The sequence below is a fragment of the Alternaria triticimaculans genome (assembly GCF_023758025.1).
Source record: "Alternaria triticimaculans strain BMP 0046 chromosome Unknown scaffold_1, whole genome shotgun sequence".
In the NCBI taxonomy this organism is placed as follows: Eukaryota; Fungi; Ascomycota; class Dothideomycetes; order Pleosporales; family Pleosporaceae; genus Alternaria; species Alternaria triticimaculans.
This window is the reverse complement of record NW_026055958.1, coordinates 558,921-578,968: the sequence shown is the minus strand read 5'-3', so window position 1 is coordinate 578,968 and position 20,048 is coordinate 558,921. Positions and strand designations below refer to the sequence as shown.

Genomic DNA, 20,048 nt, shown 5'->3' with positions numbered 1-20,048 from the left:
TCATGTTGATTACCACACCCTGCGTTGGGACGGAAAGTCTCGTCCAAATGCAGCAGCCATCCAGTCCCCAAGCTTGCAATTGCTGGACTAATTTGTGGGCGCAACATGATCACACATAATAGAGGCGCAGTGCCTATCTACAGGTCCTTACTGAACGAGTTGCACAATGACCAACGTGCTCTCGCTCTGTAAGTGCAACCATCGGAGCGGGGTGCCGGATGTCAATGGATCACTTGATGCAGGTGCCGCGCATTGCATTGCATAAGTAACCATAGCATTCGTTACTTCTGACAAGAGCGAAAAGTCCAGTAGGGACACAAATCGACTCGCTGTAAAAACACCTAATCTGATCTTTCCATCATTCCCATTTCAGAAAGGTACCATCACAATGCTCCCATCCATCCCCGGTCTAATCATCCTCCTAGCACTCACAACCACAACCACAGCCAACATGACACACCCCCTCCCCCAAAGAATAGACGTCCACTCGCACTTCCTCCCACCCTTCTACCGCACCGCTCTCGCCGAAAACGGGCACTCCCATCCCGACGGCATGCCCGCGATCCCTTCCTGGTCTCCACCCCAACACCTTGAAATGATGGAAACAGCCAACGTCTCCAAATCCATCCTCTCCATCTCCAGTCCGGGAACAAACATCGACCTGCGCAATCCGGGATTAGCAGTCGATCTAACACGGCAATGCAACGCCTACGCTGCATCTCTCAAGGAGCAAGATCCCGAGAAGTTTGGTGTTTGGGCTGCACTGCCGTTGCCGGATGTTGACGCGAGTTTGACGGAGATAGGGAAGTGTGTCGAGGAAGGCGTCGAGGGCTTTGGCTTACTAACGAACTACCATGGGGTTTATTTGGGGGATGGAGCGATGAACGCGGTGTTTGATAAGTTGAACGAGATCGGTGCGACGGTTTTCATTCATCCGACTAAACCTTGCGTTAGGAGTGCTGGTGAACCGGTTCAGACGACAGACGCCCTTCCATTTGGCGAGCAATACCCCGTGCCTATATTTGAGTTCTTTTTCGATACTGCCAGGGCAGTTGTTAATCTCTTTAGCACGGGGACGGTGGACCGGTGTCCGAACATCAAGTTCATCATCCCACATTCTGGTGGTGCGTTACCGCCACTTATGACGCGGTTCATCCAGTTCTCCAACGTGGTGCCAGGCGGGAGGGTGTTGAACGCTTCGACGGTGCGGAAGCAGCTCGATACGCAGTTTTACTTTGATCTCGCGGGGTTTGTGTTTGATGGAGAGAGTGGGGGGCAGGGGCAGTTGAAGGCGTTTGTTGAAGGGTTCGAAATCTCGTATGAGAGGTTGTTGTATGGGAGTGATTTTCCTTTTACGCAGACGCAGTTTGTGAAGGCGTTTGCAGAGAGGATGAAGGATGGGCTGGAGAGTTTGTTTGGAGAGAAGGAGAGAGATGCGATCTATCAGGGTAATGCGGTTAAGCTGCTGGGGAAAGGGAAGAGCAAGATGTGAAACGGAGGTAAAGATGTGTATATGAATGGTCTACAGGATATGCCGCAGTGTCTCTCTATATGTACTTGTACGGGTTCATGATGCCGTTCTGTCGTAGTCAGCACATGATGGAAACAAATTAACCTTGGGTAGTCACTTACAGGGTCGTATAGATCCTTGATTTGCTTCATCAGCTTGATCATGGTTTCGCTCTTACTGTATCCAATATATGGCTTCTTCGTTACTCCCAAGCCGTGCTCAGCACTGATGCTGCCATTACGCTTTTGTACCCACTCATAAACGAAAGGCTCGAGCTTCTTCTCTACAGCCTTGTCAAACTTCCTGACTGGAATGTTGAGGTGCAGATTGGCATCACCCATGTGACCGTATCCAACGACGTCAACTACGGGGTGCGAGGAGTCGTTGCCAAGCAGCCCAGCCTCTGTCAAGCGATCGCGTGTCTCGTTGACCAGATCGTAGAGCTCAGCGATGGGGATCGATAAGTCATACTTGTAGACACCTCCATCATGACCAAGGCACTCGGTGATGCCTTCGCGCCATGACCAGAGCTCTTGAATCTGAGTTTGGTTTTCGGCGAGAACACCATCGGAGACCACTTCGGTCTCCATCACATGTTCAAGGAATGCTTGCAATTTCTAGACAGGTTAGTGGCCAGTTCCGTTTGTACCACGAAATCGCTTACCTCGCTGTCATGCTCGGCGTTAGACCCGCTGGTCTCAATCAAGCAGTAAAAAGGATGTTCGCCCTCTAGAGGCATCTTCTTACCGGTGACCCTGTTGACCAGCTTTTGTGTGCGACCGTCCATCAGCTCAAAGGCTGACAGGATCTCAGATAGGTGCCCTTTCGCCTCAATGTACGCCTTCTGGACCTGCTCGTAGCTTTCTAGTCCAAAGTACGCGACGTTGACGGCGGGTGACCTTCTCGGGCAGATAATCGAGACCTTGGTGATGATGCCGATGGTACCTTCTCCGCCGATGAACAGTTGCTTCAGGTCGTAACCAGTGTTGTTTTTCCGAAGCGTCGAAAGGTCATCTACAATGGTACCATCCGGAAGGACTGCCTCAATGCCTAGGACGTTTCCGTGGAAGCTACCGTACCGCAAGAGACGCAGACCACCGGCATTTGTCGCGACATTGCCACCAATGTAAGCAGAGCCCTTAGCACCGAGATCCAATGGGAAGATGTGGCTCTTTTCCGCAAGGAAGTTGTCGGCGTTCTCTAAGATCACGCCAGCATCAGCGACGAGGATACCAGACACTTCGTCAAAGGACCTGATTTCGTTCATCCTCTGCATGTTGATCACAATCTCGTCAAACACAGGCACGGAGCCACCGACAAGTCCAGTGTTACCGCCCTGGGGTACTACGGCGAGCATGTTGTCATTGCAGTATTTGAGGATCTTGCTGACTTCTTCCGTGGAACTGGGCTTCAAGACTAGTTTGGTATGGCCGCGGAACTTGCGCATCCAGTCGCTGTTGAACGCTTCAATATCATCTGATGCATCTTTCGACACACCATCTATGATGGCCGAATCGGAACCCAGAAGGTCTCGAAAATATTTTACATGCTCCTCGCTGACTTTGGCGAACTTGGAGTCTCTTTGAAGATGCGGGTATCTGCGTAGCGTTAGCAAATCCCTCAAAAAATCTAAACCTCAACACATACGACTCGGAAGTGAACTTGATGGATTTTGACGACGCGGTCGGGCCTTTCACTCCGCCATTTTCGTCTGGCTGGTGAGGCTCCGAAGTCGCTGACGTACTACCCGTCCATCGCACTTGACTTGTTGGTCGCAAATATTGATAGCGTGATGCGGCGCGAGAAGAGAGTGCAGTTCGTCGCAGTGACGAGACCAAGCGCGCTGAAGAAGCCATCCCAATTGACCGGAGAAGAAATGCGACGGGCGGCGGAAATAATCAAGTCGCCTTCACGAATATCTACCATGATGACCTAATTCGACAGGGTAAGCACGGGCCAGACGCCTTGGCGTAGTTTAGGCGGGAGCAGCGACGCGGACAGCTCTGGAGCTCCGCGAGCAACTTGACAACAGCCGTACCTCTTTGCCCAGCCGCTTTTTCTTAGCCATCGTCGCCGTATACAAGAAAACAACGAGGAGCCTACAGATTACCATACATCCACTTTCACAATGGCGTCCGGCTACGATCGAGCTCTCTCCGGTACAAACAACCACCACTTGGAGATGCGGGCCTAGCTAACTCCGCCAGTCTTCAGTCCTGACGGTCACGTCTTCCAGGTCGAATATGCGCTCGAAGCAGTCAAGCGAGGTGCGTAGTACATGAAGGAGAAAGCAAACGTCAGATGCTCATTCGCCCCAGGAACATGCGCCGTTGGTGTTAAGGGCTCGGACATAGTAGTACTCGGCTGCGAGAAGCGATCCGCAATGAAGCTGCAAGATACGCGCATCACACCCTCCAAGATCTGCCTCGTCGACACCCACGTTGCCCTCGCCTTCGCTGGACTGAACGCCGACGCCCGTATCCTTGTCGACAAGGCCCGCCTCGAAGCACAATCACATCGCCTCACAGTCGAAGACCCCGTATCGATAGAGTACATCACCAAGTACGTTGCAGGTGTGCAGCAGAGGTACACTCAGAGCGGTGGTGTCCGACCATTCGGTATCAGCACACTGATAGTCGGCTTCGACCCTAATGACAAGACCCCGCGCTTGTACCAGACCGAGCCTTCTGGTATCTACTCAGCATGGTAGGTTACATACACAAAGTCAGACTTCTCTGTGCTAATATTACCCAGGAAAGCAAATGCGATTGGCCGATCGAGCAAGACAGTCCGCGAGTTCCTCGAACGTAACCACAAGGAAGGGATGGACCGGGAAGAGACAATCAAGTTGACGGTCAAGTCACTATTGGAGGTGGTGCAGACTGGCGCGAAGAACATCGAGATTGCCATCATGGCACCCGGAAAGCCCATCGAGATGTTGCCCGTCGAGGACATTGAGAAATACGTGGAGAACATCAACACAGAGAAGCAGGAAGAGGCGGCGAACAGGAGGCCTGGACGGCAGCCCGGTACAGGCCAGGCCGCTATTCTCACCCGCCAGACCCCAGCTGAGGGCTCAGGATCTGGTGGCGCATAGAGGCATGGTTAACGACTGATGGCGAAAAGGCATGAACAGCAGTGGCGTCGGGTGATAGACTTTATGATTCTGTATAATGCAGATACGACCAGCTAGTGCTCATAAATGGCAATCTAGCACACCATGAAGTGTCTTTCCACGTCCAACCCCTCGCTCGTTGCGTGATGTTCTTGGGTGAGGGCCCCCGCCCTACGGGTTTGTAGCTTGTGCTACGCATAGTACTGTATTTCGCGGTGTCCCACTGGTTCAGCCCAACTTGTCCGGTGCTTCCTTGACATCGAATATGGTGCGCATCTCTTCGGCTCGTACACGTTCGTCCTTGAGCATCCTGCAGAATTGTCAGCAATGTTACGTCACTAACCAGGGATGCGACGTGCCTGGCGTCCTTTCGAACATCCTCGCCCTCGACCTGCAGCGAGGCCTTGGGAGTTTTGGCCTCTAGAACGAAATGGTTGTCGCAGTGCGGGCAGTACTCATCGCTACCACTCATCAGCCAGCGCCACATGAAAAATACACATTCCATTCTTACGCGTCTTCGAATTCGCGGGCATCTTTGCGGAAGGCCTTCTTGCACTTTTTGCAGATGAAGACCATATCAAACGTCTGCTGGAGCGGGTGGTCGCTCTGCTCCTGGTGACATTCCGCGCAGTCGAACCATTTCTTGCCTATCCCTTCTCAGCATTCATCGCATACATTTCAGCACGGGCGACGTACAGCAAGGCGAGCGGATGGAGACCTGGGCGTTGAGGATGTGTCTGCTACATGGGCATCAGCCATCCGCGGAGGTCATGGCGGGGGAGTCTCGGAGGCGACAAGAAACGCGTGCTTACCACATGGCTGGTGTCGGTGAAGGGAGACTACGGCGCTATGGAAGTACAGACTGACGGCTGCAGGCTGGCTAGTTTGGCGTTTTGTATGCTCGTCTATAATTCGCCGGTGCCTGATCGCCTTGCCGTTGGTGGTGTGCAGGGTTCCGTGCTGCTGCGCTGTGGGGAATGACAGTAGACAGACACGACAACACCGCTCCAAGCCGCCCGCGCCCAACGCAGCCCAGGAGAGCCTCTGTCCACGGGTATCGCCTGCAAACCGGAACGTCACCTGACCGTACACACACACGGAGAGCAGTCGCGATAGCCGTTGCGTTCCGACAGTTGCGAAACACCTGCACCCCCGCGCTGTCGCTCGTCTTCCCTGTCGCCGAACATTCTTAGCAGCCAGTATACGCGTCTCCGCTAGGGAGCCCTACAGTCACTCGGGCCTCTACCACATCGCACCGCCACCGTATCCACTACCACAAACACTACTGCACAGGCTATTTCTGGATCCTGCCTCCGTAGCGCTGGCTGCATGACGGTCCGCGAGCGACAGCCTCCCCTTCCACCCTCACAAGAAGCGCCAAATGGGAAGAAGACCTCACTGGTCGATGCGCAGCTATAGGATACCTCCCGGTGCCGGCTGACGACAACACAATCATCATGGACAACCAGCAGGAGGAGAACATGGACGACTCGTCCATAGTGAGTAGCTCCTTCCCAGCACGAAGATGTTGCTGACGCCCAGCACAGAAGCCAGTGTCTTCCCTCCGCGCCCAGTTCGAGAACCTCCTCAGCACAAACAAACCCGCCGCGCCTGCCACTCCGCGACAACGCTCCCCCGGCCCCAATGATCGCCTTGCTATGCCCGAGGACAACAGGAGGACAGATGGGCGCATATCCTTGGACATGCCCAGAGACTATGCTGAGAGACCCTCGCCCAGTGTGGCCGACTACAGTGGGAGTGGGACAGTGACTCCGCGCTCGAACACCCTCGGAAGGTCGCTCTGGGGCAATACAAAGCAGAGACCAACGTCGATGATGGCCTTTTCTCCGCCCAGGTCACCAACAAGGTCCCCGCCAAAGGTTACGGTCCAGTCACCAAGATCACCGCCCAAGTCCTCCGCTTCTCCCATACTCTCGCCGCAGCCCGAGCGACCTGCCCAGCACGCCGCGCTGGATTCGCCCTCAGCAGTGTCTGCCGGAAAGAGATTCTTCAAAATGCCCAGTCGCAATGGCACCCCCGCTACGGACGCGAAACCTACATTTCCAGCCCACACAGGCAATGGCCCCGCCAATGACCCGCGAAAGGGTGATCGACCGGTATCCTCTGCGCCTCCCGTACCGCCGCCTGTGAACCGAGCGGGTAAACCAAAGATACCACCAAAGTCGATTTCTGTGGATTTGCCAGCTCGTACAGGCCTGGCGCCCGAAGCCACATCAGACGCTGCAGATATTTCTCCATTCAGTACACCACCTAGTAGTAGTGGAGAGAGCGTCAAGGGCGAATCTTCTCCACCAGTCATCCCGGGCTTCTCGAAACCAAAGATGACTGGAGGCAACAATGGTTATTTCGCAGCTCCTCCCGCATCTAACGCAGTCGCCGAGAACCACCCATTCGCGGACCCCCGGCCAGTAGGAAAGCAGGCCTTGAAGAAGACGATGCCGCCACCATCACCGACTGACATGCCGGAAGACCGCCCATCGTTACCTACGCGACGAGAGAAGGACAATTTCGATCTGCGGAAGAGTGTACAACTACAAAGAGCACCTCCTCCTGATTTGCCAGTCCGACGATCTTTCGATCAAACCCGTCCTGGGCAAATGGTGCAAGAAGCGAACAACAAGTTCATGCCGCCTCCTCGGCGGACCAACACAACTGGTGCCATATCCGCTAGTCCCGGAAAAGCGTTAGAACCTCCGAAACCACCGCCTCCACGGAACTCGGGGGAAATGAGAAGACCGTCACAGCCGATTACTGCGCAGGCATCGCAGCTATCACAGCCGTATACTTATGACTCGGATGAAGAAGATACGGGCGCAGACAAGCAACCGACGACTGCTTTAACAGACTACCCAGATTCCTCACAAGCGAATCGGAGACCACCAGTGTTTCCAGACGGTATAGCCGGTATCCCCACCGGCTACGAGACCAAGCTCTTTGCAATTTGTGGCGATTACATATGTACAACCGGATACGTGACAAACGTTTGGAACGTTCTGAACGGGCGACTGCTCATGAGTTTAGCTCATGGCGACACAGTCAAAGCCACAGCGATTGCATTCAGACCAGCGAAAGATGTGGAAGACGAAGGCAAGCGATTATGGCTAGGAACGAACACGGGCGAAATGCATGAGATTGACATCCCCACGCAAAGTGTAGTGCACACTAAGAGTAACGCACACGCTAGGAGTGTCATTGTTAAGATCTTCCGCTATGCTGCAGAAATGTGGTCTCTTGACGAGGATGGCGTACTGCACATCTGGCCAGCTGACGAGTTTGGATGCCCGTCCCTACAGCAGACCCCACTTACCTACCGTATTCCCCGTGGAAGCACCTTTTCTATCATATCAGGCTCGCAATTATGGGTAGCTACGACGAAAGACATCCGCGTCTATGCCCGCACGTCGGATAACAACCATTTCCAGCAATTAACCCAGGGTTCGTTATCTCAGCTCAATGTCGGAGACGTAACCTCCGGTGCTATCATCAGCAGTCAGCCCGACCGCATGTACTTCGGACACGCAGACGGGAAAGTTACAATATACTCCAAGAAGAGCTTCGAATGTCTTGGAATTGTGAATGTCAGTGTGTACAAAATCAGTTCCCTGGTCGGTGTTGGTGACGTCCTTTGGGCTGGCTACAGTACTGGAATGATATACGTGTACGACACCAAGTCGACACCCTGGAAGGTGTTGAAGGATTGGAAGGCACATGACAAGCCGATAGCGGGCATCTTGGCGGATCGTACGAGCATCTGGAAACTCGATAGGTTCCAGGTTGCGTCCCTTGGCACAGACACAATGCTGCGCGTCTGGGATGGTATGATGAAGGAAGATTGGCTCGGTAAGTTGTACGGTGTGTATGAGGTGGTGCCATGCTGACAATTTGCAGAAAATTTAATGCAACAACGTGATGGGGAGTACTGCGAATTCAGAGAACTCTCGGCGCGAGTCATGACATGGAACGCCGGCGCCGTCAAACCCGCAAATCTACGCAATACAGAGCAAGATCGCAACTTCTTCCGGGAAATACTCGAGCCCGAGAATCCGCCTGATATCCTTGTGTTTGGCTTCCAGGAACTGGTTGATCTGGAAGACAAGAAGATCACGGCCAAGAGTATCTTCAAAAGAAAGAAGCACAAAGAGACATCAGAGAGCGAGCACATGTCACATCAATATCGAGCGTGGCGAGACCATCTTGTTCGCGTCCTGGACGAGTACAGTCCAAAACAGAACTACGTACTCCTGCATACGGCCAACCTCGTCGGTCTGTTCACCTGTGTGTTTGTAAAGGCTTCGGAACGGGCCAACATCCGCGACGTATGCGCAGCTGAAATCAAGCTTGGCTTCAGCGGTCGTGTTGGCAACAAGGGTGCACTCGTTGTGCGCTTCTTCATCGACGATTCATCGCTGTGCTTTATCAACTGCCACCTTGCAGCTGGTCAGACGCAAACAGTACATCGCAATAACGACGCAGCCGCAATCATGGAGAACGCACCATTACCAAAGAACCGCTCCCCAACTTCATGCGCAAACTACTTTGTTGGAGGTGGTGATGGTTCCATGATTCTGGATCACGAGATCTGTATCTTGAACGGCGATCTGAATTACCGCATCGACGCGATGCCTCGTAATACTGTTGTTGCTGCTGTGCAGCAAGGCAACTTGGCGAAGCTTCTCGAACGTGATCAGCTGCTTCTGTCCCGCAAGCGCAATCCTGGTTTCCGCTTGAGGGCGTTCACTGAGATGCCGATCAACTTTGCTCCGACTTACAAGTATGACGTGGGGACCGACAACTATGATACTTCTGAGAAGCAGCGATCACCTGCATGGTGTGATCGGCTGTTGTACCGCGGCTTGGGTAGGATCAAGCAGTTGGAATACCGGCGACACGACACCATCAAAGTATCGGATCACCGTCCTGTCAGCGGAAAATTCAAGCTGCGTGTCAAGACGATTAATTCGAAGAGGCAGGATGCGACAAGAGACAAAGCTGAAGTTGAGTTCGAGGCTGTGCGCAGGCGGATAGCAGGAGACATCAAGTGAGTGAAGATGATCAATCGACCGAAATGCTTGTACTAACAACGTCGGCAGACTCGACTACCTAATTAATGTCTTCGGTCTGTCCAGCAAAGAAGCTCAAAAGCTACTGAAAGGAGCCTAAGCTACTTGCGATGAGGCGTTGTGGAACGCTAGGCACGGAACCACTCCGAGCGTTAGCGCAATGCCAGCTTCAACCGGCTTTTGGGGATGCGGTAGCTGAAAACCCATCATTAGTAGATCAAACATGGCGAAACACGATGGCTACCGCCAGATGCACGGCTACCAACGATGTCAGGGTCATGGGCTACGGCTCATAGCAACCCGCGATGCAAGATCGATCGCGATGAAGTGCGGGAGAGTGGGACACTAGGGGAGGAATTGACGAATGGGATTGTGTAGCAAAAGCATAGCATTGGAAGGCGAAATCTGGGCTCCATATCTGAGCGTTTTCGCTGACGGAAAGGCGCGTGGGCGTATTCTTTTTGACGATCGATGCCCACAATGGGGATAAGGAATCTAGAGCACGCGTTGTCGCGTAGCGGAATTGTGGTCATGGTGACGTCAGATCAACGCGCCTCCCCAAATAAAGCATCGATGATGACGGCAAGCAAACATCAAAACCACCCACGTAACACCACCACATCCCCTCCAATTCTCTATTCATGTCCGCAGCTTCAATTGCATTCCGTCGGCTACCACTTCTAACGACTTCAAGAGCTGTACCCCGTGCCCGACTAGTTGCTTCACACCTCACGCGACAGTATCCCGCTTTCTCTCAATCCGCCTTCAGAATGGACAAGGAACAGGTTAAGAAGGACCAGAGCCGCGGTCAGGAGACGACCGGCAAGTCTGAGTGGAAGCAGCGTCCCCCTTACCGCGTCCACGAGAAGAACGAGGACTTTGACGTCAAGTACGAGGCCAACTGCCATTGCGGAAAGGTCCAGTACCAGCTCAGCCGAAGGGAGCCTCTAGACAGCAAGCTGTGCCATTGCACCACTTGCCAGACACAACACGGTAAGCCTCTCATACCTCATCACATGAAGCATCTGTACTAACACCCACCCCTCAGCCGCACCCTTCCAATGGGCCGCCATCTTCCACAAAGACGACATCAACTTCACCAACGGCCACCACGACCTAGAATGGTACGACCCAACCGACAAATCTATCGAGCATAAGCTTCCCTGCAAAGTGCGCTGCTCCTACTGCCACTCGCCCATCATGGACGAGGGCCGCAACATGATCCTGCTCTTCCCCTCGCTTGTGCATCTCAAGACCGACGAGGACAAGGCGTACTTCAAGCCCCGCTGCCACATGTTCTACGGCCAGCGCGTTATGGATATCCCGGATGGTCTGCCTAAGTGGAGTGGACTGAGTGGTGATTCCGATCTTATTGAGGATAGCCCGCCCGATATGGTCAGGGAGCATGAGAGGAAGCGTGAGGAGGAGAGGCAGAAGAAGTTGCAAGAGGGCGAGCCCGATGAGGTTACTAAGGAGGGGACGCAGGGGAGGAAGGAGGGCGGTGGGTCGAACTCCAAGTAAATCCACACTTGGCTTGCGGCTCGAAGAGCTATGATCACGCTGAAGCATGTTGCGCTTGACAATGCCTTATCAGACACAATTTTGGTGGTTTGGCGGCTTGTGCTAACGATTTGTGTATGACGACATGATGTCGTCGGGTGGGTGGGTGGTGGCCGTGACAAGAGTCACGAGCCTAAAAAAGATCTAGATACGGTACATGAATCAACCTGATACCCTTGAACAACCTCTCGGTTAATTAAATGTGAAGCTTCATTACTACCTTCATACTACAGTACGACTTCGCGATCCTATGAGAACCCTGAAAGTCTTAGGCAATATCATCCTTACCCATTGGACATCCAACGAGATCACCTGTAATCCACCATGCCCTCGCCTTTTCCGGGGTGAATCCTCGTCTCTATCCTACATACCCCTCTCTATCCCATCATATATCGCCCCCGCATCTACTTCGGCATACAATTGACATCAGCACCCTTCGGCTTCCACGGCAAGTCATTCTTCAAGAACGAATCCATATCATCAACCTCCCTCTTACAGTCATAATTCAGCGCCTTCACCGAACTATGCGGCCCCTCAAACAAGACGTTCATATTGTATCCATTCGACAAAAGCACCTCCGCATAGTCCGTCGTCATGCAGTCGCGAAAATGCTCAATCTTGTCGCCCTTGATGCGGTTCATGTAGCAGTTCTTCGGGTCGAAGGTACCGCGCTCGAAGGCTGCGGCGATGGTGTTGCTCAAGACCTTGCGGACATCGGCGCGGCCGCCCCAGTCGGCCATCAGGACGGTGAGGCTGATTGTCGCCTTGACGCGGCGCCTCTGGTACGGGGGACGCGAGGTGGACTCTACGACCGAGACGGAGAATGAAGCGGGCCTGTCGAGGCAATAGGTTTCGGAACAGAGCTCTTCGAGGGCCTTGTTGACGTCGTGATAGAGGGTCTTGCTGTCGCCGACGTTGATGCCGTTGTGGCCTAGGTTGAGGGTGATGGAATCGTCTTTGCCGAGTGCTAAACCGGTGGCTGTAGTTGTTAGCAAGAGCTTTCGTCGCGTTGGGCGGCACTACTCACTTTCTCCCATCCCGACCGCTGGTGCAGCAGTAGCAGTGAGCACGCTGCATGCTGCCAGGAGGACAACAGGAACGAAGAACCTCATGGTGACTCCTCGGGTGGCGTCGTGTGAGGGCAATTGCTGAATGGAAGATGCGCCGTGAATTTGAAGGTAGCCGCGATGGAGATGTAGAAGAGAAGGAGAAGAAACTTCGAGCCAGCAAGGTGAGGAGATTTTAGGAAGTCTGCAGGAGCTACGATGAACAGTGAGCGAGGAAAGTGAAGGTGAAAATTTCTGACGAGGGAAGGAGCAATGCTTTAGTTTGGAATGCATGGCAACCTGGAAGCTGTGGCCTCCATTCGGCCATGAAAGAAGCAGAAGCGAATCACAACTAGAACGAAGGTGTCAGGAAGGACTCAACTTCCTCATTTGATTGTGCATATGAGGCAGCCCAAAAGAACATTTGTTAAATGAAAGAATTGAGAAGTGGAAGTGGCACATGAGAGCTTTGACTCTAGTCCTTCTTGATTCTGGATGTAATAGAGTGCACTGCACTGGTACCACTTCTATACTATCACAGCATACCTGATGCGCAAAGTCTAAGAGCAAGATCTATTTGCTCTTACCAGTAGGAATCTGGAACGCAACGACGGCCTCGCCATGCGCAAAAGCGCGGTCAATGCGGAAGAAGCCCTTCCGGTCAAATTGTACGATATCATCAACCTTGAGCTCGGCAACATTGCAGTCAGCCATAGCTTTGGTCCTCGTCTCAGTTTCCTTGTTGAGGAAGTCGTCGAGGTTGTCATCAGGCTCCAGCTTGTCCTTTGTGATGAGATAGTCGTAGTCGACAAGCTCAACAGGTACAAGATCTTGATCCTTGCTCAACCAAGTAACCTTCTTGGACGTCTTCTTGACATCTCCCTGAAGGTGCAATTCGAGCTCGAGGCCGGTGACAGTCTTCAGGCCGTGCTTGGCCATCTCGAGGGGGTTGATGGAGTGGCTGATCTTGCGCACAATGGCGTTACCCCAGTTCATCAGTGTGATCTCCTCGTCTTGGGCGAAAGACTGCGCGTCGGCTTGCTCCATGATGACGGAGGAGCTGAAGACGATCTTCTTGTTACCAAGATCGTACTTGGCGTGTTTCGGCTTGTCCTCGGAGATGACGCCCTCGCGCGCGCCAATGATGGTGACAGGAACGCGACCAGAATCGTCAATCGCAGTGTAACGGGCAGCAGTAGGCTCAATGTGCTTCTTGTTAGTTGCCCAGAACGCGAACCAGTCCTGGTTGACAATGTTCTTGGAAGGACCTTGCTTGAGGATGAATTCGCGGAGAGCTGGGATGACGGCACCATGGCGACGGACACCGCGGACAGTTGGCATGCGCGGGTCGTCCCAGCCCGCAACGATACCGGCCTCAACGATCTTGGTGAGTTTACGCTTGGACAGCACCGTGCGGACAAAGTTTAGACGCGCGAAACCCCAGTTGTGCACCTTGCGCAGTTTGAGGTTCTTGATGAACCATTGGTACTGTGCGTCGCGGTCGTTGTATTCGGTCGTGCGTAGAGCGTGGGTAACGCCCTCAAGCGAGTCGACGATGGGGCAGCAGAAGTCGTAGGTAGGGTAGATCTTCCACTTCTCGCCGGTGCGGTGATGCGCCTGGGGGTTGCAGCGGTAGATGACAGGGTCGCGCATGGCCTTGTTTGGGTCGTCAACCGACATCTTTGCGCGGATGCACCACTTCAGGCCCTCCTCGTTGCCCTTCTTCATCTCCTCGAAGTGCGCAAGGTTGTCTTCAACGCTGGCATCACGGCGAGCGCTAGCGACACCGTTCATGCGCTCGTCGCGCATCTTCTCCTGTACTGTGTCGTCTGCATATGCCAGTCCATCCTTGATCGCCTGCACACAGCTCTCGTACAGCTGGTCGAACCAATCACTGGTGTATGAGACCTGGTCTGGCTTGATGCCGAGAAGCGCGCAGTCCTCGACGATAGCATCTTGGAACTCTTGCTTCTCCTTTGTGGGGTTTGTATCGTCGAAACGTAGGATGAGTTTGCCCTTGTACTTCTCGTGCGCGAAATAGTCGTTGAGCAGCGCTGCCTTGGCGTGACCGATGTGGAGGTAACCTCTGCGATACAGTTAGAAGTCGTTCGCATGATTGAGAGAGTAACCTACGAAGGCTCAGGCGGAAACCTAGTAACAATCCCCGACCCATCACCCACATCCTGCAACCCAATATCATAATTCGCATCATCATTCTTGCCCCCCTCCTTCTTTCCCTTCGCCTTCCCATCCTCCTTCTTACCCTGTCCCCCACTAACAACAACCACACTCTGGGGATACGCCTCCTCGATATACCTAAACCAGCGACACAGGTTCTTCATGAGATCCTGCTTGATGAAGGCGTGCGCAACGCGGTTCTCGCGAATCGTCTTCCATACTATGGTGTCGGCGTCGGAGAGGGTGTAGCCGACAATGTGGGAGCGGAGGGTGAGGTGGGCGTCGAGTTCGAGGAGGTGGGGCTCGATTTGCTTGAGGTTGAGGGGCTTGAGGGCCTCGGAGCGTTGTTGCCATTCGGCGATTTGCGCGTCCATGTTGGCGGTGGGTATGGTGCGCGTGTGGTGTTGTCGTCGGACAGTCCTTGGGGTTGGGAAAAAGACGTGGTGGGGTGGACTGATGACGCGGGGCGGCGCCTTATCGCCGAGCTTGGCAGGTACGAGTCACTGCGGAGTATAGGACTGTCTTTTCTGTGCATCGACAGTTTAGTAGCGAGTGTTATATAGATCAAGATGACACACTAACAAGCATAGAATGCACCTTTGACTCATAATATAACCTGATCTTGGTACGGGCTGATCATCGCGATGACTCGATCTTTCCTGTCGCATTCATCACACATCACAGTTGAAAAGCTCAAATATTGTCTTGTTACCAAATACGCCATAATAGTATTCTCACACCCAATATCCTACAGAAACGCCGAGTTATGCCAAAGCGCCGTCACGGCCGTCGCGGTCATACTATAACCAAACGCTATCATTACAAGTCATAATACGTACTTTGAAGAGAAAAGTCGCAACAAAATCAAGCACACTCCCACTGAGCGAAAACACACCACCTCGCACTTCGGTCGGCAAGTACCAAACCTCGCCATGTGCCCTTCTCTCCAATCTTGATGATCGTCTCCCAAGCCGTACCGTCGGCATCATTGGTACTGCTCATGTGCTCCGTCTTTCTCGTTAAGCGGATAATCTTGCCAGAGGGTGTTTGTACGGCTAGCTTAGCGGGTTTGTTGCTCCTACTGTCTGCTGATCCGGAAGAGCTTTGCGATGGGTTTGTGTAGTTGGAACCAGTCGCTGAGATGCTCTGCATGCTCATAGCAGAAGCAGGACGGGCAAAGGGATTTGGCGACGCTCGGCCGTGCATCGCAGGACTGGGTTCGGGCGACTTTGTGAGGGATGATGGATGCTGGCGCACGCAAAAGACGAAAGTGTTGTTTAGAGCCAAATTGGCGCACTGTGGCTGAGCGACGTATAGATCGTTTCGTTGGGCATGGGGCGTAGGATGAAGTGTCAAGAATGAGTACGGAGGGTTGGTGCCGGTATGGGTCATTGGAAGGCCGATTGCCAGGTTGTGAGGGTTCATCTTGTTTGAGTGCTGGAAAACGTTAGCATGCATGTATTGACAGTGTCTTAGAACAAACTCACCATGAGTCCCCGAGGTCCTGCATAGATTTTCAGGACACCCTGACCTCCATCACCCGGTAGTAGAGCCTTGACGGTGTATCTCTTCTGGCCGCCGTACCATTCAGCTTGCGCCAATGCCGGCTTTTTGACAATTTCACCGCTCTCGAAAAAGTCGCCGTCCATGTCTTGAGAGTAAGATCTTGCCTCGACTTCCGCAACGCATTCTACGTCTTCCGGAACGTCAATATACACGTGACCCATCTCGAGGTTGTCCAAATTGAGAAGGCTAGTGTCAAAGTTGACCATATTGAGACCGTGGCGGAAATAAGCCGGTGTTGCGCAAGGCAGAGCCATCAGCACCTCGTGAGGCTGTGGAGGGCAAATGTGTTGCTGTTCGGGCAGGAGCGGAACATGAGAATAGCAAATCTCCATGGGACGAGCGAGGAAGTACCACGTCTCCGCCACGGATGATCCCGCCGTTGAGTAGTGGACTCGCTTTGGATTTGTAGGCCCAGCAAGCGAGCAGTCCATGATACGCCACTCGCCCTCAACGATGACAGCGTTCCAGAAGTGATTCGGTCGGGCAACGCTTTCCAGATCCAGAGGTTCGCCAGGCGTCTTCAAATAGCCACGAACAACTTCAGCATGCATCCCAACAGAAGCGCACATCTCTGCCACAACCATTGCGATCTCTTGAGAGCATCCACGCTTGCCCTGAATCACATGCTTCGGGTCCATCTCGCCTTCGAAGTCGTCCTCCCACGCGATACGCTCGCTGACCCAGGTAAAGATGGCCCGTAATCGTTGCATATCGCTCCGGTAAGGTCGGCAAACATATGCCTGAGCCAAGGTTGCTGGGTTAGTTCCAAGAGGAACGCTGTTGATGAAACGCGTGCTTTTGTCAACGTGGCCAAGACTAGAAGCTGCGAAATCGGTAGGCTCGGTGATGGGAAGGCCATCAAGACCCTCGTCGCCTTCCGCTGACTCGTACAAGATCTCAATCGGGTTCAAGACGGGGATATCCATCATTTGGCATCTTTCGGCTCGCTCCGCACGCTCGTTCTTGCTGAGAGAGTTGGATCGGTTGACGTCACGGCGGACTTGTACCCAATCCACCGTACCCAGGCCCGTATCTCTCGAGGGGTTTGCCGTGTGGGTCGCTTTACCTCCTTCGATACCTGTTGCTTCATTGCTGTCCATCCGGCTTGCGGCGCGACTGGTTGCACGACCCGCTGCTCGGCTAGCAGCCCGGGATCCTGGCCTGCTTATCGTGTCGATGGTGCTACGAGCATTTGCCGCCTGAGTCTTCGCCGTGTCTATCATCTTACGGAAGAAGCCGCTGCGCTTCGTCTTCAAAGGCTGCCTCAGTCCGCCAAGCGGATCCGGGTCGTCTGTTGCTGGTGTGCTAACCTCAGCTTGCTGGTTATCACTGGAACCAGGTCGTGGCTGCGAAGCGTGGCTGGAGTGATACGTGACACCAGTAAAGGGCGTCTCTGGTCGTCCATCGTCGAAGCCGTATCCCTTCCCAGCTGTGTCCTTCGTGTTCATTACGCTCTTCGGTCGGTCTTTGCCGAACTTTTTGCGGTAGTAGCTTCCGGCGCTTGTAGCACTCATGTTCGTCGCAGAGTGTCCAGACATCAAGCTGCGATCGGTGCTGCTGCTGGTATGGGTCGTAGTCGTAGAGTTCGTTTTGCTCGTAAATGTTCGTCCAAGGGCATTACGTCCCATGTTGTAAGCAGATTTGCGATGATTAAGCAGTTTCGAGCCCTTCCGTTGAATTTCTGGGTCAGTGTCTGCCCTCGAGGATCCAGGCCTCTGATGGGAGCTTTTCAAAGGTACAGTTGGTCCTTCATCCTCGCCAATGAAAAGTTCACCGTTCCTGGCTTGTTCCTGCTGTTTCATTCGCCTCAGACGACTCTCCATGCGCTTCATGTAGTTGTTGACGTCTGGCAGGCCTTCCTCTTCATCCTCATCACCCTGATCCATCGCGGACTGTGCCCTGACCTTCTTCGCTGACTCTTGGTACACTTGATCGAATGCCTCTGGAGACCACGGGTTCGCTGGAGTCGGAGAGTCTTCTGGCGAATCGTTACTGTTCGACGTTGTCATATCCTGCAGAGACGTCATGACATCGTCCATCGCTGCCGTGAGCGGGGAAGGTGTGAAGTGGCCTGCACGTGTTCTTGGGTCAGGCGAGGGCGGTTCGGGTGTGATGAAACCGTTGTGGGAGGGAGGCGCGGGAGATGGAGCTCTGCTGGGGTCGTAAGCGACACGATGCGGTGGTGGTGGTGGAGGTGGCGGCGAGCCAACGTCTGCTTCGAATTCGTCATCGTAAGGCGCAGGCGAAGGACCGCGGCTGTGATCGTCGTAATCGAGTTGGTGTTGGTAAGGAGATGGCGATGGGCCTCGGTCGTATGCGCGGTATTGGATCGAGGGGGCTGGTGAGGCAGCACGCGAACGCTCGCCAAACGATGGGGCTGGCGAAGGACCACGGTCGTATGCTCTGTACTGGAACGAGGGCGCGGGAGAAACAGCTCTCGAGTGCTGCTGGTAGTGAACTGGGGGTGCTGGCGAGGCTGCGCGGTATAGATCCTGACTTTGTCGTGGAGGAATTGGCGACGCTGCCCGGTAATAGTCTTGATGTTGTCTCGGGGGTGCTGGCGAAGCTGTTCGGTATAGGTCTTGTATCTGTTGTGGGGGAGCTGGAGATGCCGCTCTGGCGTAGTTTCGATGTTGTATGGGAGGTGCAGGTGACACTCCACGAGGCTGGTATTGATATTGGGCTGGAGGTGCGGCAGCCTGTGGCGGGATGTACGAGCCGCGTCGGATGGGAGGTGCTGGCGAGACGGCGCGCGGTTGGTAGCGGTATTCGGCGGGCGGTGCGGGAGAGGGTGCGCGTGCGTGCGAGCCGTGTCGTGAGGGTGGTGCTGGCGATACAGCTCGTGCTACAGGCGTCCTCTTGGAGGCGGGTCGCGGTGACACTGCGCGCAGGTTCGACTGTTTTCTTGTCGACGTGGCGGGCGACGGGCTGTCTCGGCTCTCGATGGACGACCTCTTCATCGACGAGTAGGGAGACTTGGTCTTGACACTGCCGTTCGGTGAGTTGATGCCGCCGGCCTTGAGCCTCTCTCGTGCCGCTGCAGCTGGATTCGGGGCGCCTGCAGCCGCATAGGCCGTGAAGGGCTTCCTGAACATGCTCTTCTGCTTCTGTGGCGCGGGCTTCGGCTGTTCCTGGGCACTGTTCTGCCTCGACATGCTTCCGCCGCTGCCGTTGCGCGCCCATGGCTGGTAGTCTTCGCTGAGCAGCTCGACAAAGTTGGATGGAAACAGGCCGACCATGCGCCTGTCGCGCTTCAACCGGCCCATCCACCAAGCTCCATCGCCGGCATTGAGGACTTCAATCAGATCGCCTTCTATGAATCCGAGATCGCGTTTGGTCTTGTATAGTTGTCAGATAAGTTGCAACAGAAAGTCAGCTTCCGTCTGAACTTACCTCGCCTCCCCATGAATAGACAGCTTTGCACCAGCAAGGAAAGCGCACTGGAAGCGCCTGGCCGACTGCCATGTTGGGTATTATGTGGATGTTGTATTACACAGTACTTGGTGTTGACCGGCAACTTGTTCGGGGCATGCACGGCGCGTGGATGACATGCGTCGATTAGAATAGTGAAAGGCGGCGTCGATTAGGTGTGGGACGCGCAAAATGCTCCAGCGAAAGACAGATGTCGATGGTAGCAATGGGAGAGAGCAGTTCTCTGTGGTCACGCCCCGATTGATAGCGGGGATGTGGTATGGTAAAGCTAAGCAGGGCCTATCGCAACCTGACGTCCCGTCTTGGTTGGGTAAACACGATTCAGCGACCGCTCCCCGGGCAACCGCGACCCGCACTGGCCAGGCTGCGGCCCACTTCGCCTACCACGTCACACAATCTTCAACTCTACACCGCGACATTCGCTTCATCTTGCGCACTCGCCCTGCATAACCGCCTTTGTTTCGCATCCAGTTGCGCATAATTGGCGATGCTGCATCTTCGTTATGCATTGGGCCGCTATAGAACTACTGCGCTGGCGCTCTCGAACTGATGTTCCCACC

The 20,048-nt window shown here is 54.1% G+C and overlaps 9 protein-coding genes across 9 annotated transcripts; 4 read left to right on the top strand and 5 right to left on the bottom strand.

Annotated features, from left to right (window-relative positions):
• Positions 1-451: 451 nt before the first annotated feature.
• On the top strand, positions 452-1,492 carry J4E78_000208 (uncharacterized protein; the record flags this gene model as incomplete). Its single annotated transcript, XM_049360874.1, has 1 exon — positions 452-1,492. One exon carries the CDS (start codon positions 452-454, stop codon positions 1,490-1,492), a length of 1,041 nt encoding a protein of 346 aa, XP_049226157.1.
• Positions 1,493-1,547: 55 nt separating this feature from the next.
• On the bottom strand, positions 1,548-3,436 carry J4E78_000207 (uncharacterized protein; the record flags this gene model as incomplete). Its single annotated transcript, XM_049360873.1, has 5 exons — positions 1,548-1,580; positions 1,633-2,127; positions 2,175-3,108; positions 3,158-3,221; positions 3,271-3,436. The coding sequence occupies 5 exons, from the start codon at positions 3,434-3,436 to the stop codon at positions 1,548-1,550; spliced, it is 1,692 nt and encodes a 563-aa protein (XP_049226156.1).
• A 202-nt stretch (positions 3,437-3,638) lies between these two features.
• Positions 3,639-4,607, top strand: PRE6 (Proteasome subunit alpha type-4; the record flags this gene model as incomplete). Its single annotated transcript, XM_049360872.1, has 4 exons — positions 3,639-3,669; positions 3,718-3,777; positions 3,829-4,216; positions 4,265-4,607. The coding sequence occupies 4 exons, from the start codon at positions 3,639-3,641 to the stop codon at positions 4,605-4,607; spliced, it is 822 nt and encodes a 273-aa protein (XP_049226155.1).
• A 246-nt stretch (positions 4,608-4,853) lies between these two features.
• J4E78_000205 (uncharacterized protein) lies at positions 4,854-5,442 on the bottom strand (the record flags this gene model as incomplete). Its single annotated transcript, XM_049360871.1, has 4 exons — positions 4,854-4,935; positions 5,137-5,272; positions 5,322-5,365; positions 5,438-5,442. The coding sequence occupies 4 exons, from the start codon at positions 5,440-5,442 to the stop codon at positions 4,854-4,856; spliced, it is 267 nt and encodes an 88-aa protein (XP_049226154.1).
• Positions 5,443-6,082: 640 nt separating this feature from the next.
• Positions 6,083-9,806, top strand: J4E78_000204 (uncharacterized protein; the record flags this gene model as incomplete). The annotated part of the gene is made up of 4 exons (XM_049360870.1): positions 6,083-6,124; positions 6,173-8,486; positions 8,535-9,684; positions 9,737-9,806. 4 exons carry the CDS (start codon positions 6,083-6,085, stop codon positions 9,804-9,806), a joined length of 3,576 nt encoding a protein of 1,191 aa, XP_049226153.1.
• A 670-nt stretch (positions 9,807-10,476) lies between these two features.
• Positions 10,477-11,227, top strand: J4E78_000203 (uncharacterized protein; the record flags this gene model as incomplete). The annotated part of the gene is made up of 2 exons (XM_049360869.1): positions 10,477-10,699; positions 10,755-11,227. The coding sequence occupies 2 exons, from the start codon at positions 10,477-10,479 to the stop codon at positions 11,225-11,227; spliced, it is 696 nt and encodes a 231-aa protein (XP_049226152.1).
• A 443-nt stretch (positions 11,228-11,670) lies between these two features.
• J4E78_000202 (uncharacterized protein) lies at positions 11,671-12,343 on the bottom strand (the record flags this gene model as incomplete). The annotated part of the gene is made up of 2 exons (XM_049360868.1): positions 11,671-12,245; positions 12,337-12,343. The coding sequence occupies 2 exons, from the start codon at positions 12,341-12,343 to the stop codon at positions 11,671-11,673; spliced, it is 582 nt and encodes a 193-aa protein (XP_049226151.1).
• Positions 12,344-12,885: 542 nt separating this feature from the next.
• On the bottom strand, positions 12,886-14,864 carry J4E78_000201 (uncharacterized protein; the record flags this gene model as incomplete). Its single annotated transcript, XM_049360867.1, has 2 exons — positions 12,886-14,398; positions 14,446-14,864. 2 exons carry the CDS (start codon positions 14,862-14,864, stop codon positions 12,886-12,888), a joined length of 1,932 nt encoding a protein of 643 aa, XP_049226150.1.
• A 490-nt stretch (positions 14,865-15,354) lies between these two features.
• Positions 15,355-19,521, bottom strand: J4E78_000200 (uncharacterized protein; the record flags this gene model as incomplete). The annotated part of the gene is made up of 3 exons (XM_049360866.1): positions 15,355-15,927; positions 15,978-19,394; positions 19,450-19,521. 3 exons carry the CDS (start codon positions 19,519-19,521, stop codon positions 15,355-15,357), a joined length of 4,062 nt encoding a protein of 1,353 aa, XP_049226149.1.
• Positions 19,522-20,048: the final 527 nt, after the last annotated feature.